This window comes from Mesoplodon mirus (genome assembly GCF_964341445.2).
Source record: "Mesoplodon mirus genome assembly, chromosome: 8".
NCBI classification, from domain to species: domain Eukaryota; kingdom Metazoa; phylum Chordata; class Mammalia; order Artiodactyla; family Ziphiidae; genus Mesoplodon; species Mesoplodon mirus.
The window spans coordinates 68,140,599-68,157,562 of NC_138984.1; the positions used below are offsets into that span (position 1 = coordinate 68,140,599).

General features: G+C 37.2%; 1 protein-coding gene across 7 annotated transcripts in view; it reads left to right on the forward strand.

Annotated features, from left to right (window-relative positions):
- Positions 1-798: 798 nt before the first annotated feature.
- RIF1 (replication timing regulatory factor 1) overlaps positions 799-16,964 on the forward strand; it is a 56,445-nt gene continuing 40,279 nt past the window's right edge. For 4 of the 7 annotated variants that reach the window (XM_082630266.1, XM_082630271.1, XM_082630272.1 and 1 more), the window contains exons 1-11: positions 799-848; positions 1,328-1,442; positions 2,192-2,270; positions 4,520-4,616; positions 5,718-5,845; positions 5,939-6,033; positions 6,908-7,097; positions 8,851-8,943; positions 11,207-11,345; positions 13,573-13,724; positions 16,671-16,788. In XM_082630266.1, coding sequence (XP_082486392.1) covers positions 1,339-1,442; positions 2,192-2,270; positions 4,520-4,616; positions 5,718-5,845; positions 5,939-6,033; positions 6,908-7,097; positions 8,851-8,943; positions 11,207-11,345; positions 13,573-13,724; positions 16,671-16,788 — 1,195 coding nt within the window. In that variant the 5' untranslated portion in view covers positions 799-848; positions 1,328-1,338. The other 3 variants (XM_082630267.1, XM_082630269.1, XM_082630268.1) reach the window with 3 other exon arrangements.

Consider the following 16,964-nt stretch of genomic DNA (forward strand, 5'->3'; position numbering starts at 1 on the left):
ACTTGTTCCCTATGAGTACTCAATTTCCAATTCGTTCAAAACACCAGAAATTTTATAAAAATCTTTTCGTGTATTTTCTGCATTAAAGTTCTCTGAAAAACAAACGACAACAAAAAACAAAAACAAAACCAAAACGGGTATACTGCAGTTTCTCCAAGTGTTAACTGTTAGCCAAGTCCCACCCTTCAACATCTGAGGCCAATTAAAAGAATGCAGATCCTAAATCTATGGAATCACAATGTCTAAAGGCGGGGCCCAGAAGCCAGCAGTTTAATCATGAATATCCCCAGACCATTGTTATGTATACTTAAAACTTGAGAGCCTCTGGACTCTCCAAACTTTTTTCAGTTAGCTTTCACCTGAACCTGAAGTAGGTACTATTATCATCCCTATTTTACAGAGGAGGAAGTTGAGGCATAAAAAGGTTGACTAACTTGCTAAGGTCACACGGAACTAGGGTTGGAATCTAGACCAATCTAAACGCAGCTCTTAAACATCACAGTACAGTTATCTCCTGTTGCTAAATGATTTATTGCTAATACTTCAAGAAGTACTGGACTTGCAGTTTGAAGACCCACTAAATTTAGTCTGGTAAACTTGGGCGATTCACTTACATTTTGAATTTCAAGTCCCTCGCGGGTTAAATACGAGCCAAAACACCCCCACCTGCAAGGTGACCTGAGGGGTAGGGCGGGGCAGCAGGCGGGGAAGGGAGGCGATCGATGACCTCGGCGCGCCGCTGCCTGTTGGATTGGCTCGAGCCTCTCCCACCAGGCCTGTCCTACTCCCGCGCGCTCCGGGGCCCGCCCCCGCCGCCATCTTGGTCTAGGAGGGAGCGGGCCACACGCGTGAGTAAACAGCGGGAGCCGGGAAAGTCGAGGTCGGGCAGCGTCCGGGTGCTGCAGGGCAGCAGCGGAGAGGACGCAGGCCTATCTTCGTACGTGGGGGGTGAATATCGGGGTCACAGTGCTAGGCGGCGGGGAACCGTCAGCCTGGCGCAACCTCCGCCCCCTCGCGGTGAGACGCCTCTCTCCCCGTGCTTCTCCCGCCGCCGCGCTGGTCTCCTCCCGCTGTTGAAAGCTGCCCGGGAAACTGGTGGCGGGAGCGGGCCCTGGGCAGAGCGCGGCGTGGGCCTGGGTGCGTGTTGCGGCGCGCAGGCGGAGGTTAGGACCTTGGGTTTGTGCGCCAGGGGCCCGGGCCGTGGACGCGGTGGCTCTGGGAGGGCGGGGGCGGGCGCGCGGGGCTGGGGCCCGGACTCACGCGGGGCCGCCGCGGAGCTGTTTCCATCGGTCACTGGATTGTCTCCTCTTCCGGTCCGGGCCTCAAGGGGGGGCCGACATGACGGCCCCGGGCCACAGCCCCCTCGTGCCGCTGTTGGAGACTTTGGAAGACCCTTCCGCCTCCCATGGAGAGCAGACCGACGCTTACCTGACTCTGACCAGGTGAGGCCTGCTGGGGGTATGGGGTGGGGCGCCCTGGCGGGTCTTGGGGAGGAGATAGTCCGGGTGGGGCACGCGAAGCGAGTTTGTGTATTCTGGAAGTTTGGCAGCTGCGGGGACGCCGGGGTGCGGCGTGCTAGGTGACGTTCCCGGCTGCGGGTGCTGCTGCTCTTAAGGTGCAAGTTTGGAATGAGGAAGCCTGCACGTGTGTCTTGCAAGCGAAGGGTTAAGAAAAGTTTGGTTGGAAGGGAGCGTGCTGGAGTAGTGGTTTTTCATCGTGAGCCACCTGTGTTTCGGGACAGTGGGGGGGGGAACCCACAATTGGTTTTTTAATAGAGAGCAATAAACCGAGTTCTCTTTTAAGTGCAAATACTTCCCACGTTTTTTTGTTTTCCTCCCTGCAGACCATGTTTTTCTAGTTAAACGTAGTTTGGAAATTGCAAGGAAAGGGTAACAACTGATACAAAACGATAAAGATTTAGTAAGTTTCTAAGTTTGTAACTAGGGATAGATTTCCCTGTTCTCTCTTCACATAGGGAAGCTGTCAAAACCTGTGTACAGTGTGGATGCACAAGTTATTCTGAGGGTTTCTTCGCATTTATGTTCTTATATGTTCTTAAGCATCTTAAGCACTGGGTCAATTAATTTGCCCGTGTTCTAACATAATGTTTAAAAAGATTATGCAGGTATTTCATAGTTCATTTTTGTGTCTGCTATGTGCATAAATTTGTGTTCTTTCTGCTTTTCTGAAGTCGTATGACTGGAGAAGATGGAAAAGAAATCATTATAGAAATTGAGAAGAAACTTCCTCAGCTATTCAGAGTTTTAAAGGTATGTATCTTTGTTGTAAATAGTAAATAGTTTTTACTTTGTGAGGAAAACAGGTTTTGCCAATTAACTCAAAAACTTTGAGTCTAAAATAAAATAACAGCAGGGTTATTATAGTACTATTTGAGGACTTACAATGTATCAGGTGCTATCTTAATTATCTTGTTTTCTCTCACTTAATCCTCCCTGTCCCAGTGAGGCTAGTCTTTAATCCCCACTTTGCAGAAGAAATTAGTTTAATGTGCCTAAAGTCGGCCGTGGCCACTTGAATCCAAAATTTGCACTCTTAATAGGAAAGCAGTGATCAGAGATTATTTAATCTGTTTTTTTTCTCCTTTTGTAGCAATGTACTTTTAAATAAAATGAATCTGTAGTTTTGTCATTGGTCTACTGTATGGGTAACATTCATTTTTTTTATCTTCACTCACCCTTAGTTTTTGCCACTCTTGCTTAGTTAAAAAACCGGTTATGGTTATCTTGTTTATCTTTGCTTGTTTATAGGGAGGTTGTGTAGTTTAACATCAAACTGAGGACCTATGCTCTTGTCGTCACTTGAGTACACTGTGCCTTTGTGACTTGACTTTCCTTAACACGTAACTTAATTTCCTTGTTTTAAGAATGAACAGGTTGAACTAAATCTCTGAAGTCCCTTTGAGTTCTTATTTTTGTGACCCTGTTTTTGTGCTTTTAAATGGAATTATTCTGTCAAGATATTCATTATACATTTTACCATGATTTCGGGCCTAATGTTGAGGCATTGGGGGTACTACCTTGCCTACCCTTAAATATTCCTGTTATAGTTATCAGTGGTTTTTGTTCACGTAAGCAAGAACTTTATTGTGTAGTAGGTCAGGACTTGTTAATAGTATAAACAATATTAATGGTATTATTTATTGTCCCATTTTTCTTCATTGTCATTTTCCACATTCTTGTAGTGTATTTGTTGTGATGAAGACATGCATAATGTATTTGGTATTTGAGAGCATGGAGGATCAGAAACTCAATTTGCATGCGTTTTGAGTCAAGTTGCATTGTTTATAAATAGGGTTTGTAACTAAAATGCCTAATAATTATTTAGAAACATGTGGGTGGTTAATGATAGGAAAATCAAAAGTTGATCACACACGTATTAGCTACTATCTAGGAGATATTGTAGTAGCTCTCATCGTCTTAAGTGTTTAAGACTGTATCTCGGTGTAGTATTTTGTATGTTTGGTTTGATTAATTATGAAAGGGGTGCTCCAAGGAAGTGTCTGTTCTTATATTTGACTACTAACATTTACCATTCTTCTCTATCAAGAGTAGCAGATAGTCGAGGATTCCTTGGACATTGGATTCAGAGAAATGGGGGGATTTGAAGATAAATCACTTTGGAATAGGAAATGGTACCAAAAATGCAGGGTTACAAGTAAATGTAGGGTTGGGGCATATGGCAAGACTCCCTTTGACAGGTTTGGGATTTTATAACTTTTACATATAGAATATGCATTGGGCTTTGAATTCCAGATGGTCATGGACTCAAATTCTCCTGTCTGTGAAGTATTGAGATAATGTTTAAAGGTCCTAGCACTTTAGCTACTTAGTAAATGTTACATTCCATCTCCTTCCCTCTCTGTGTTAGACGTGTTGCTCCACTCCATAGCTAATACTCAGCTTTTGCCTTTGAGTCTTGCTTCCTTTTTGTGGAAGGGTTTTGCTCCTACTCTTTGTTTCCTGTCTAGTGTCTTCAGCATCTTCCATTTGTTGGCTTTTTTTTTTTTTTTTTTTTTTTTTTGGCTTTCAGATGTGTGGAGATGTTCTTTTCCTTTTAAGAAAAATATTCTTTGTTTAGCTGATCTCTACCTAATTTCCCTCTTTCTTTGCCAAGGTGTATCCATGGCCTCTTGATCTTACTCCTTTTTATTTTTTATTTTTTTGGCGGTATGCGGACCTCTCACTGCTGTGGCCTCTCCCGCTGCGGAGCACAGGCTCCGGACACACAGGCTCAGCGGCCATGGCTCACGGGCCCAGCTGCTCCGCGGCACGTGGGATCTTCCCGGACCGGGGCACAAACCCGTGTCCCCTGCATCGTCAGGCGGACTCTCAACCACTGCGCCACCTGGGAAGCCCGATCTTACTCCTTTTTAATCTGCTCTCAAAGATTTGTTGATTGTTGGGATTAAAATGTAATTTTGTTTTTAATCAACTTTTGCTGTCTAAAAATTAATTTACAGTTGTACTTGTTTGTAACAAATGTTATTTTGTTTTCGAAGACTCACATTGCCAGTCAAAACTCAGAGCTCAGTAGTGCTGCTCTGCAGGCCTTGGGGTTTTGCTTATATAATCCGAAAATTACCTCTGGATTATCAGGTAAATTTATTGTGATATAGTATTTTTAGAGTTTATAGTTTGATACTGTTAAAAGTACTGTTACCTCTCTATTAGTTTCATAACCTGTAGTTTAGGATTTGCTTTTGAGAGTGTTTAGGTTATATCATTGTTGGAAGGTTTCTTTTCCTTAGATGTAGTTCTGACTTTGTTACCATAAAGTTTGCTGTAAAAGAAAATAAAATAAGCCTATTTAAAAATAATTGTTGAGAAAACTGAACCTTGTCCTTTATAAAAACACACCTGCTTTGGAAGTTTATAATTAGATGGAATTAATTTTGGAAGTTAGATGGTCATTTATTTTACACAAGCATGTGTTAAGGAACATGCTGTAATTTGAAAAGTTCTTTCACCTAGTGGTAAATGAGATAATTTGGAGCTAAAAGTGGTAATGAAAGCACAGGATCTGATGCTTTTCTGAGTTTTCAAGCATCCTTGGCCCTCTATATCCTTGGATGCAGAACCCACGGATGTGCAAGGCATAAGGGACTTGAGCATCTCTTGGATTTTGATATTCCTGAGAGGGGGTCCTGGAACCAGTTCCCATGGATATCAGGGGAGGGTTGTGATCTTAATTATTGTTCTGTAAGTAGCTTGTCATGGTAAAGGAAAACTGGGAGGTGATCTTTAGAGAGAGGAAATTAGGAATAGGGATTAAGGATATCAGAAAGTTGTTACCATCTTTTTTTCTGAGGAAAAAGTTAACACTTTTTTTATATATAGAGATGTTAGCAATCTAAAGTAGGAGTTGTTCATTTTGGAGCAGAGATATAGGATTCATAATGTCTTGCCAAAAATTGGCTTGTATGTTCATACCTAATAATAAGACCTTATAGAAATATTTTAGTTGAAAAATATCTGATTTGGAGGCTACTATCTGTTTTCTCTGAGAATACCTTCCCTCTGACCCGAGTTTTGTGTTTTGGGAAGAAGTTTGATATCAACATTGGTTCTCTGGTCCTTTTCTCTGGATATGCATTTAACTTTTTGACACTGAAGGGAACAGGATTTTTCTCTATTTTTCTGTTAGAGATTTTAAAGGATGTAAATGATTCCACATAATTAAAACTACTTATTTTTCAGAGACAGATATTCAAGAACTGCTTTCAAAACTGAATGATATTGTTAAGAATTCAGATAAAAATGTACGTACTAGGGCACTTTGGGTGATATCCAAACAGACGTTTCCCACTGAAGTTGTTGGCAAAGTAGTGAGTATAGTTTTTGTATATGTCTTCTTAACCACATGCCAGTTAAAAAAATCAGACTTATTCGATTTGTATTTATTTGGTTCTGTCTTTCAGGTATCTAGTATAATTGATTCATTAGAAATAGTCTTTAATAGAGGAGAGATGCATTCTGCTGTTGTGGATTATGAAGCATTAAATGTCATCATAAGGTATGAGTTTGTATGCTATGGAATTTAGAAGAGCAGTTTCAGTAAATTTAGAATTTAAGGAGTAGTCTTTTGGGACTTGAATTTGAGTCAAACATTAAAAGAAGGAAATGTCTTCTAGACTAAAAGTCAAAGAGTAGCAGGAAGAAGGAAGTAGATGTGCATAAATTACTAGGTTTCTTTATTTTTACTGAGACAGTCTTTAAAATACAGCCTTGGTTCTGCTGCTGCTGCTGCTAACACAGTTCTGGTTTTAAAAATTATCTCTGTTAAAGCTTTTGCAAGAGTTTAAAAAATAATACAGACTTTTACGTGAGCTGAAACAGGCATTTAGGAAAGCATTAAGTAATTCCTAGCAGCAGATGAGGGGAACAGGAAAATCCCCTATCTTCTTCCTACACATCCTTGCTTTTCATAATGGACGTGCTGACAGCATAAACTGTTGATGTGCTTTGTCTTAACTTGTTTTTCATTCTTTGAAAGTTTTCTTTAGTTGTTGAGCTATATGTTTTAACTACTTAGTGTTCTGATGCCCTGATTGATGTTCACATTGTATCATGGTTCTCTAGCTGTCCTGTCCTATAAGAATATTGAATTTAATTCTGTAAAAATAATTAGTATTTAAAGTTTTTTAATCCGAAGGAAAGATGATACGTTCTCCTTATTTGAAAAGTTTATAAAAATAATAGGGAAGTCTACAAATTAGCAATTAAAAATTAGATCTATTTTTGTGTGTGTATATATGTGTATATAGTATTGTAAAACAGTTGGACCATACTATGCATATTTCTGTGTACTTGTGTACTGTATATTTTCCTGGTACTTTAGATGTGAAAGGTGAGGTCAAACTAATTTAGTCATTGATTTCTCTACACAGGCTAATTGAACAAGCCCCAGTTCAAATGGGAGAAGAGTCAATTAGATGGGCAAAATTGGTCATACCTTTAGTGGTTCATTCAGCCCAAAAGGTACATTTGCGGGGAGCTACTGCTCTAGAGATGGGAATGCCGTTGTTACTTCAGAAACAACAAGAAATAGCATCTATCACAGAGCAGCTTATGACTACCGTAAGTAATACTTTAAGGATTTTTTGGATACTGCATTGTAAGGTTTTGCACCAAGCTGAGGGCTCATATTGATGTAATAGCTCTATGATCTGGAAGTTCCTCTTGGAATTAAAACAAAGAATTGTTTAAGTTAATGTAGTCACACTGATCCTATATTATAGTAAGGAAGGGAGCTGTCTATTCAGTGTTATTACAATCCAGGCATTTTACCCCATCCCCAAAGAAGGGTGATTGCAAGAAATTGCATTTTTGGAAGAGGGAGAACATTAACTGATTCATCGCTATCTGGATTGTTATAGCATAATCCCAGTAGATACAAATTTAATGCACACAAGTACATCTAGTGTGTACAGTTTCCTAAAGTTATTACTTGCCTCAGGTTTTAGGTTTTTCAACCTTTCTCCTAACATTTATTGAGCACCTGTTATATACTGGACATTGTTTTAGGTACTGTGTATATAGCAGTGAACAAAAGCAACCTGTGGAGCTTATTTTCTAGTGGGAGAGATAATAAAGTATATAGTATATCTGGTAAAGAGCATTAATGGAAAACAGCAAGGACTGGATGCAAAGTGCCATCGGAGAGGAAGGGTGAGGTGGTCAGGGAAGGAAAAAGAATAGGTTATTTGAAAGGTGATTTGAAGGCGATATAGGAGTTAGCTACCTGAATAATATGCAGTAAGCTTATTTGAGGCAGGAGGAACCATGAGCGCAAAAGGCCTTGCTCTGATATGAGTACTTGGTTGTGTTCAGCAAACACTGGGCAGTAGGTTAGAGCAATGAGGATGAGAGGAGGAGGAGAAGATAGCAGAAACAGGGCCAAATCACATAGGACCTCGGGGGCCATTGTAAGGCATTTGGTTTTTACTCTGGGTTATATTGAAAACCATATTTGAAGCTTTTGAGTCTACGAGTGATATGCATACTCACTTTGGTTTTAAAGGGATCACTTTGCGCTGAGAAAAAGCTCTACGTAGGAACAGGGAGACTAGTTGGGAGACATTACAGTAATCCAGGAGGTGGTGGAGACATCCAGATTCTAAAACCTGTGGTTTTGTTTATTTTTAAAAATTCAGGATGCCTCATGGTAAGGTTTGGAGTCTAAAAGTGACGCCAGTGTCTTTGTAAGTTTTTGTATTGATAAATTTATTAATTTCTTCAGTGCGTATACAGTCAGCCCTTGAACAACTTGAGTTTAATCCTTGTATAATTCATAGTCGGCCCTCTGTAATCGTGGTTCCTCTGCATCCTTGGATTGACCAACCACGGACTGTGCAGTGCTGTAGTATTTACCACTGAAAAATATCTGAGTATAAGTAGAACGCACAGTTAAAATTCACATTGTCCAAGGGTCCACTGTATAAAATTCTTAATAAATTTGAACTTAAATTTTCTCAGATGTGTTACCCATGAAGCTATTAATTTTTAAAGTTAGAGTGAGTGGTTAAAGCATTATCATTTGAACTCTAATGATAAGCAAGCTGAAGTTTTTAGGGTAAAGTATATTGGTAGGGAAAAAAACTGTTGATGGATGGAAGAATGGCCAGATATGTGATAAGACAAGCATAGTAAAATGTTAGTGGTATTTATACTTGGATATTTACTGTAAAACTCTTAACAGCTTTGCTATATATGTGAAAGTTTTCCTGATAAAATACTGGGAAAAGTTACTTGGCTGAGAAGATCAATTTAATAGTGTATTCTTTTTCTTTCCACGAGTCTTTTTGGTAAATATTTTTGCTTTGGTTTTTAGAAATTACTTTCGGAACTCCAGAAGCTATTTATAAGTAAAAATGAGACTTATGTGTTAAAATTATGGCCTTTGTTTGTCAAACTTCTTGGGAAGGTAAGTACACAGTTAATGAACAGTTTTTACATGCCAGACCCTTTAATTTCTTAACTTTCCATAGTACAGTTGATCCTCATTATTCATGCATGCCGTATATGAAAATTACTAAAATTTATTTATTAACCCAACATCAGTATTTGTGCTGCTTTTGCAGTCAGTTGTAGGCATGTGTAGTGGCAAAAAATTTGAGTCCTGCAGCATGCATGTTCCCACCTGAGGTTGAGCAAGGTTACGTTCTGCCTTTTTGCTTCAATTCTTAATGTCCTTTAAACAAATGTCAATTTCATGATCCATTTAATGCTACATTTTTCACGTTTCATGCTTTTTCTTGGTGATTTCAGTTTTAAATGGCCCCAAAATGTAGTGCTGAAGTGCTGTCTGTGGTTGCTAAGCAGTGGAAGGCTGTGATGTGCCTTAGGGGGGAAATACATGTGCTAGATAGACTGTTCAGGCATGAGTTACAGTGCTGTCTGCTGTGAGTTCAATGTTAGTGAATCAACAATATATATTAAATAAGATGTCTTTAAACCAAAACAAACATAAAACAAGGTTGTGTGTCAAATGGTTGATGAAAATGTGATCAGAGGCTGGCAGGAACCTAACCCTGCATTTTCCCTACAAGCCATGGCTCAGTATTTGCTAATACAGTGTCAAGGCAACTTTATAGAACGTAACTATGGTGAATAATGAGAATCAACTGTATGTTCTGTCTTTAAGCCAGGTTTTTTTGAGGGGGTGGAGTTGTGATTTTCTTTATTGTGGTAAATAAACATAACATAGTATTTATCATAACCATCCTAAGTATACAGTTCAGTGGCATTAAAAGCATTTACAGTTGTGTAAACATCACCAATGTCTACACCCAGAACTTTTTCATCATCCCCAACAAAAACTATACATGTTACATAAACAGTGACTCCCTCTGCCCCTCCCTCTGCAGCCCCTCGTCACCTCCATTCTGCTTTTTCTCTGGATTTGCTAATTCATAAATTTTGATCTTTGATCCATTTCGAGTTTATTTTAGTATACGGTGTAAGGCAAGGGTCCAGCTTCATTTTTTTGCACGTGGATACTCAATTTTCCAAACACCATTTGTTAAAAAGACTGTTTTTTGTTGAATGGTCTTTGCACTCTTGTTGAAAATCAGTTGACAGTGTATGTGAGAGTATTTTGGGGATCTCTATTCCATTGGTCTATTATGTTTCTCCTTATGTCATTACCATATGCTTTAATTACTGTACTGTTGCAGTAGGTTTGGAAGTCAAGGAAGTGAGTCTTCCAACTTTATAATTTTTTTTTTCACAGTTGTTTTGGCTATTTGGGGCTCTTTGCAATTCCATAATGAATTTTTGAGGATCAGCTTTTATTTTTCAGTGAAAAAGGCTTTTGGAATTTTGATAGAGATTGTGTGGAATTTGTAGATTGCTTTGGGTAGTATTGACATTTTAATGATATATTAAATCTTCCTATTCATGAACACCGGATGGTTTTCCATTTATTTAGGCCTTTTCAAATTTCTTTCAACAATACTTTGTAGGTTTTAGTTTAAAAGTCTTTCACCTCTGATTAGATTTATTTCTAAGTGTTTAATTCTTTTAGGTGCTATTGTAAATGGAATTGCTTTCCTGATTTCCTTTTTAGATCATTCATTGCTGTTGTATAGAACCACAACTGATTTTTCTGTGTTGGTCTTGTACTCTGCAACATTGCTGAAATGATTTTATTGGCTCTAGTAGCCTTCTTGTGGATTTTTGTGAATTTCTAAGCCAGTTGTTTTTGTTACATTTCTGTTCAGATTATGTGTGGACTATAGTCACTTATGACTATTAACATTCTTTTTGTGTTTTTTTTCTTGGGATGCATTGTTTACTTGTCATTTATCCATCTTTTACTTAACTGTTTTTCCTGCCTGTTTCAGTGTATTTGAAAAGATTATTAGTTTGAGTTTCTTATTTTTCTTTAATATTCAGATTTTTTCATATGAATACTTTTTTTACTATGTTAGTAAAATTTGGGATTTATCACATTTCTGATATTCTCTGATGTTTTAGAAATGTTGTGTATTATGCATTACCTATTTCATGGAGCTTTATATTTTGTGATGTAGAATTTTGAATATGCATACAAAATTCAGTACTTTAAAAAGTTTAAATTCCTTAGATTTTACATAGTTAACACTGGGTAAGTTAGATGAATGATGATAGTGCCTATATATTGTTTCAGGCAGGTAAGTAACTTCTTAATGATTCTTCCTTTTTAGACCTTGCATCGAAGTGGGAGTTTCATCAATTCTCTATTACAGCTAGAAGAACTGGGATTTCGTAGTGGAGCACCCATGATTAAAAAAATAGCTTTTATTGCTTGGAAGAGTTTAATAGATAATTTTGCTTTAAATCCAGGTAAGTAATATTTAAAAATTCGATTTTTTTATGACTTAAGATGAAAAAGCTTTCCTGATTTGGGGGGGGGGGCTTTATATCAAATATTTACCTATCATTGAATATTATTTTAGGGGAATAAATTTGTAGCTAAAAGTAGAATTCAAAGGCCAGGCATTATTGAAAATCACAGATATAAAGTCTATTTTACACTACAAAAACTGAACAAAGTGACAGATGCTGTTTGTGGCTTTCTTAGTGAATTCCAGCACTTAGTTGAGCATTTTACATACTTCTCATTTAATCATCACAGTAGACCTTAGATGGTAAGCATTATCACTATTTTCGGAAGATTAAGTAGTTCATCAAAGGTCACATAGCCAATAGATGATAGCAAACAATTTTGGTTGCTATGGAATCAAAGTATCAGAGACTGAGGAACTTTTTTTCAGGATCTTTAGAACAGTGCCTGATAGTGGGCTAACATTAACATGTAGTAGTGATTCCTTTTGATGTACCTTACCCTTTTTATTGTCCACTGGAGGTGCTTAATATATATATGTGAGAAAGTGTTTCGCCCAAAAGTGGGTCAGTATGAGTACCTACTTAACTGGGTAGTTAATCTTAGGTATAATTGATAGTTTACAAGATCTGCTAAATAATGTTGATTTCATCCTATGTTTTCCCTTGCCAAAGACCATTAATCTCTTTTAAGATGTGTTTTGTAAATAACTATTTGCATTAACTACAACTACTTTTATTGAAAATATTGCCAGACACAGATTTTAATGGGAAATGTCACCTTTTTTTGGTTATTGTTTATGAACCTCAGCGTGAAGTATCCAGGATTAAATCTGGTGGAATTATGTATAGTTGTGTTAAAGCGTAAAATAGGAGTGACTTAAAGAAGATAAATAAAATGCTGTCTTATTTGAAATAAGTCAAGAGCTAGAGTCTATGACTGATATTATGGATCCAGGAAGTCATTAAGGAATCAGATGCCTGTCTTTTTCTGTTGTCATCTTCAGTATGCCTTAATTGCAGACTACAGGAAGGAGGGGAAGGCAAAAGGGGCAAAAATGAGCTTCTTCGCAGCTGAGTCAGCCATCTGTAAACAACATTTCAGAAATGCCACATATAGTTCCACTTAAAAATCTCATTGGGAGAATAGCTAAATGGGAAACTAGATGAAGTAGTCAAAGAGTAGATACCCATCACTGTTCTGAGTGAAAGCAGATCTTGTAACTAAAAGAGAATGGAGTATTGCACAGCAGTTGTTGGTATTCTCCTCCTCTCATAGATAGGAGTTCAGAAAGGATTAAGATTTGTTTCCACAGTGGTCTGACTTTATTTGCTTCTTATAAAAATGTTAATTGAAAGCTGAATGACAGAATATTTGTAAGAAACATTGATCAATGTTATTCCACCAAATACATGACAGATGCTTCACAATCCTTTTAAGTCTTTTTGATAAGTTGATTGAGCACAGACTGTATTATTTTATATATCCTCCCGTCACTGATATAGTAAACACTTCTGGTATAAATATTTTGTTTAAAGAAGTGTATTTAGTGTTTGTGTGGAATTTAAGCAATCTGATTATCGCTAATGTAGAGTAGAACTAAATCTATATGAATATTTAGATTTCCAAAATCTCATTAATTGCACCAACAGTTAAAGTGTTTGATAAAATAAATTACTAGTAAATTTTTTAAATGACAACTTTTTTTGAGGTAAAAATATGCCTCTATTTTTTAATCTGTAAAATGAGGATAATGAGAATACTAAAGCAGCTTAGAAAGAGTTTCTCAACATTTTAGCATATTAGGCTGGACAGTTTGTTGTGGAGGACTGCCCTGTGTGTTAGAGGAAGTTTAGCAGCATCCCTGGATGCAGCCCACTAGATATCAGTAGCAGTCTCCGTATCCCTGCCTCTCAGTTGTAACCAAAAATATTGCAGACACTGCTGACTGGTGGAAAAATCACCTCTGGCACACAGTATCTAATAAATATTAGTTATTATTTTTTAAAATAATCCTTAAGTATTGTGACCTGATTGTACTAAAGTTTGTCAAGATGAAACTTTTGGGTAGAACAGGAACAGCTGGTAATTAAAAAAAAATTTTTTTTTAATCTATTCTCTTGCTATAGTAGGCTGTTGCATACTATCATTCTTAAAGTTTAATCTTTACCTCTTTAATGTTTTTATCTGGGTGCTAATTTTTTTTTTTTTTTTTTTTTTTTTAAGAAATACTATGTAGTGCAAAAAGACTGAAGTTGTTAATGCAGCCTTTGAGTTCTATCCATGTGAGAACAGAAACCCTAGCGCTGACAAAACTAGAAGTCTGGTGGTATTTATTGATGAGACTAGGACCTCATCTTCCTGCTAATTTTGAACAGGTAACATTAAAGTGTTGACTACAATACTTTATGTGGTTTTTTTTATTAACGTGTTCTTAGATCCTTACCAATCTAATCTTTCAGTGCTGTTTGTGCTGTGTTAGCAGAGCACGTTATATAAAAGATTTTTTCACCCAGACACAGAACTTGAGTTCATTTTCCTCAAAGGATATTCTCCAATCGTCTGAAATGGAGCATCTAACTTTTTAATCAGTAACACTCAAATATCTGTTCTTACTCTAGAGGCATTAAGAAAGACTTTTTTTAAAGGAATTGCATGTGACTTAGAATATAATTGAGAGTAGAGTCAGCATTACTGAAATAGAAATCATGTGCTACACAGAGTTGGATCAATTCTAATTTTTTGTATCTCCTTTTTCTAGGCTACATAGTGATAACCAATCATTTAATCCCATTGTAGCTTTTCATTATTGTTACACGTGAGTTTTACAGATTCCTTTAGATTTTGATATCCTTGCTGCATTTAAACATAAAAGCTTAATCTTATTTTTGTTTTAAGTAAAAAAGGGTAGCCCTGATAACTTTTATCTTTTTGATTTATTTTTTATTGAAGTATAGTCGATTTACATGTTGTATTAGTTTCTGGTGTACAGGAAAGTAATTCAGTTATATACATATATATATTCTTTTTTATATTTTCTTTTATTGTTTAGTACAGGATATTGAATATAGTTCCTTGTGCTATACAGTAGGACCTTGTTGTTTATCCTTTCTATATATAATAGTTTGCATCTGCTAATCCCAAACTCCCATTCTTTGTTGTCTTTTCATTTTGTTTATGGTTTCCTTTATGGTACAGAAGCTTGTAAGTTTGATTAGCTCCTATTCGTTTATTTTTGCTTTTATTTCTGTTGCCTTGGGAGACTGACCTAAGAAAACATTGCTACAATTTACATCAGAGAATGTTTTGCCTATGTTCTCTTCTAGGAGTTTTATGGTGTCATGTCTTGTATGTAAGTCTTTAAATTATTTTGAGTTTATTTTTGTGTATGGTGTGAGGGAGTGTTGTAACTTCATTGATTTACCTGTGGCTCTCCAACTTTTCCAACACCACTTGCTGAAGAGACTATCTTTTCTCCATTGTATATTCTTGACTCTTTTGTCAAAGATTAATTGACCATAAGTGTGGGTTTATTTCTGGACTCTATTCTGTTCTGTTGATCTATATGTCTGTTTTTGTGCCAATACCACGCTGTTTTGATAACTTTGTAGCTTTGTAGTATTAGTCTGAAGTCTGGGAGGGTTATGCCTCCTGCTTTGTTCTTTTTCCTCACAATTGCTTTGGCAATTCTAGGTCTTTTATGGTTCCATATAAATTTTAAGATTATTCTAGTTCTGTAAAAAATGCCATGGGTAATTTAATAGGGATCCCACTAAATCTGTAGATTGCTTTGGGTAGTATGGCCACTTTAACAATATTAGTTCTTTCAATCCAAGAGCATGGGATATCTTTCCATTTCTTTAAATCATTATTAATGTTTTATAGCTCTTGACATATAGGTCTTTTACCTCCTTGGTCAGGTTTATTCCTAAGTTTTGGGTTTTTTTTTAAATTAATTAATTTATTTTTTATTTTTAAGTATTTATTTATCAAACAACCCATACATTGTTAGTATAGACATCGTGCAAGGTTAAAACATATTCAAACATCAAGATCCACATTCAGGGCTTCCCTGGTGGCGCAGTGGTTGAGAGTCCGCCTGCCGATGCAGGGGACGCGGGTTCGTGCCCCGGTCCGGGAGGGTCCCACGTGCCGCGGAGCGGCTGGGCCCGTGAGCCATGGCCGCTGGGCCTGCGTGCCTGGAGCCTGTGCTCCGCAGCGGGAGAGGCCACGGCAGTGAGAGGCCCGCGTAAGTTCTAGAGCCTGGAAGTCTGGGGTCAAGATGCCAGTGTGGTTGGGCTCTGGTGAGAGCTCTCTTCTTGGCTTGCAGATGATTGCTTTCTTGTTGTGTCCTCACATAGCAGAGATTTCTTGTTGTATCCTCACATAGCAGAGGAAGAGGAAGAGGAGTAAGAGAGAAAAGGAGGGGGGGGGAGCAATTTTTGGGGTTTTTTTTAACTTTTTATTTTATATTGGAGTATAGTTGATTAACAATGTTGTGATAGTTTCAGGTGTACAGCAAGTATTTTACTTCATTTTTTGATGTGATTTTAAAAGGTGGTTTTTTTTTTTTTACTTTCCCTTTCTGATATTTCAGTGTTAGTGTAAAGAAATGCAACAGATTTCTGTATGTCAGTCTTATATCCTTCATACCTTGCTGAATTTATCAGTTCTTCCTCAAGTATACTTGGATTTTTTTTAGCAAGTTCTCTTTAAATTTTTAATTGATTAATACATTAAAGTTTTTAAACTTGATAGAGCATGAACTGATTAAAATTGGGCATTGATTGTAACTTGGGTCATAATTTTTTCAAATTCTACCATTTTAAGTTCCTAGTAGGCTGATCTCACCCAGTTGTCCCACCCATTCATTCCTTGGCATACTCATTGGCTACATTTGACAGGTATTGGAATGATCTTAGAAATAAGCTTGGAGTTGTCTTAGTTCATATTTTCTTAAGGTGTTTTATAAAATGTTTAAAATGGTCTGTCTACCAATAGCGTTAAAACTCATGTAGATGTTATTTGTAAAAGCTGTAAAAGCTATTTATGTGTATAATTTTCCATCTGGAATGTAGAGTTGAAATTTATAGATAGTACATATTTAGGGCAAATATATTTGTAATAAAATTTTTCACTTTTCCAAATTTCAGTTTTTACCCTGTGCATCAAAAAGGCCAATAAAATTTCAACATATCAAAACAATTGAGATTGCTTCTTAAGGATATTTAACTGTATTATACAAGACTTTTTAAAAAAATGACAGTTATACATATTTACAGATTCAGTTCCCTCCATCTCTCTCTCTTTTTAAACCCCAATAGGTCTGTGTGCCTCTGATTCAAAGCACAATAAGCATTGATTCTAATGCTTCACCTCAAGGCAGTTCATCTCGTGTAGCTACTTCTCCAGCTTTAAATCCTGCGACCCCTGTACACAAAGGTAAGAGATAGACCTACTTGGGGTTTTTTTCCTTTATTTTTACAAAAAGGCTTTGAATCAAGTCTTCGCTCCGTGTAATTCACATAATTTTGGCTGCCTTATCACAAAATCGTTTTGTTTTCTGTATGTGTTACTGTGTACTGCTGTCATTGCGTTATCGTAGTTGGATAAGATCA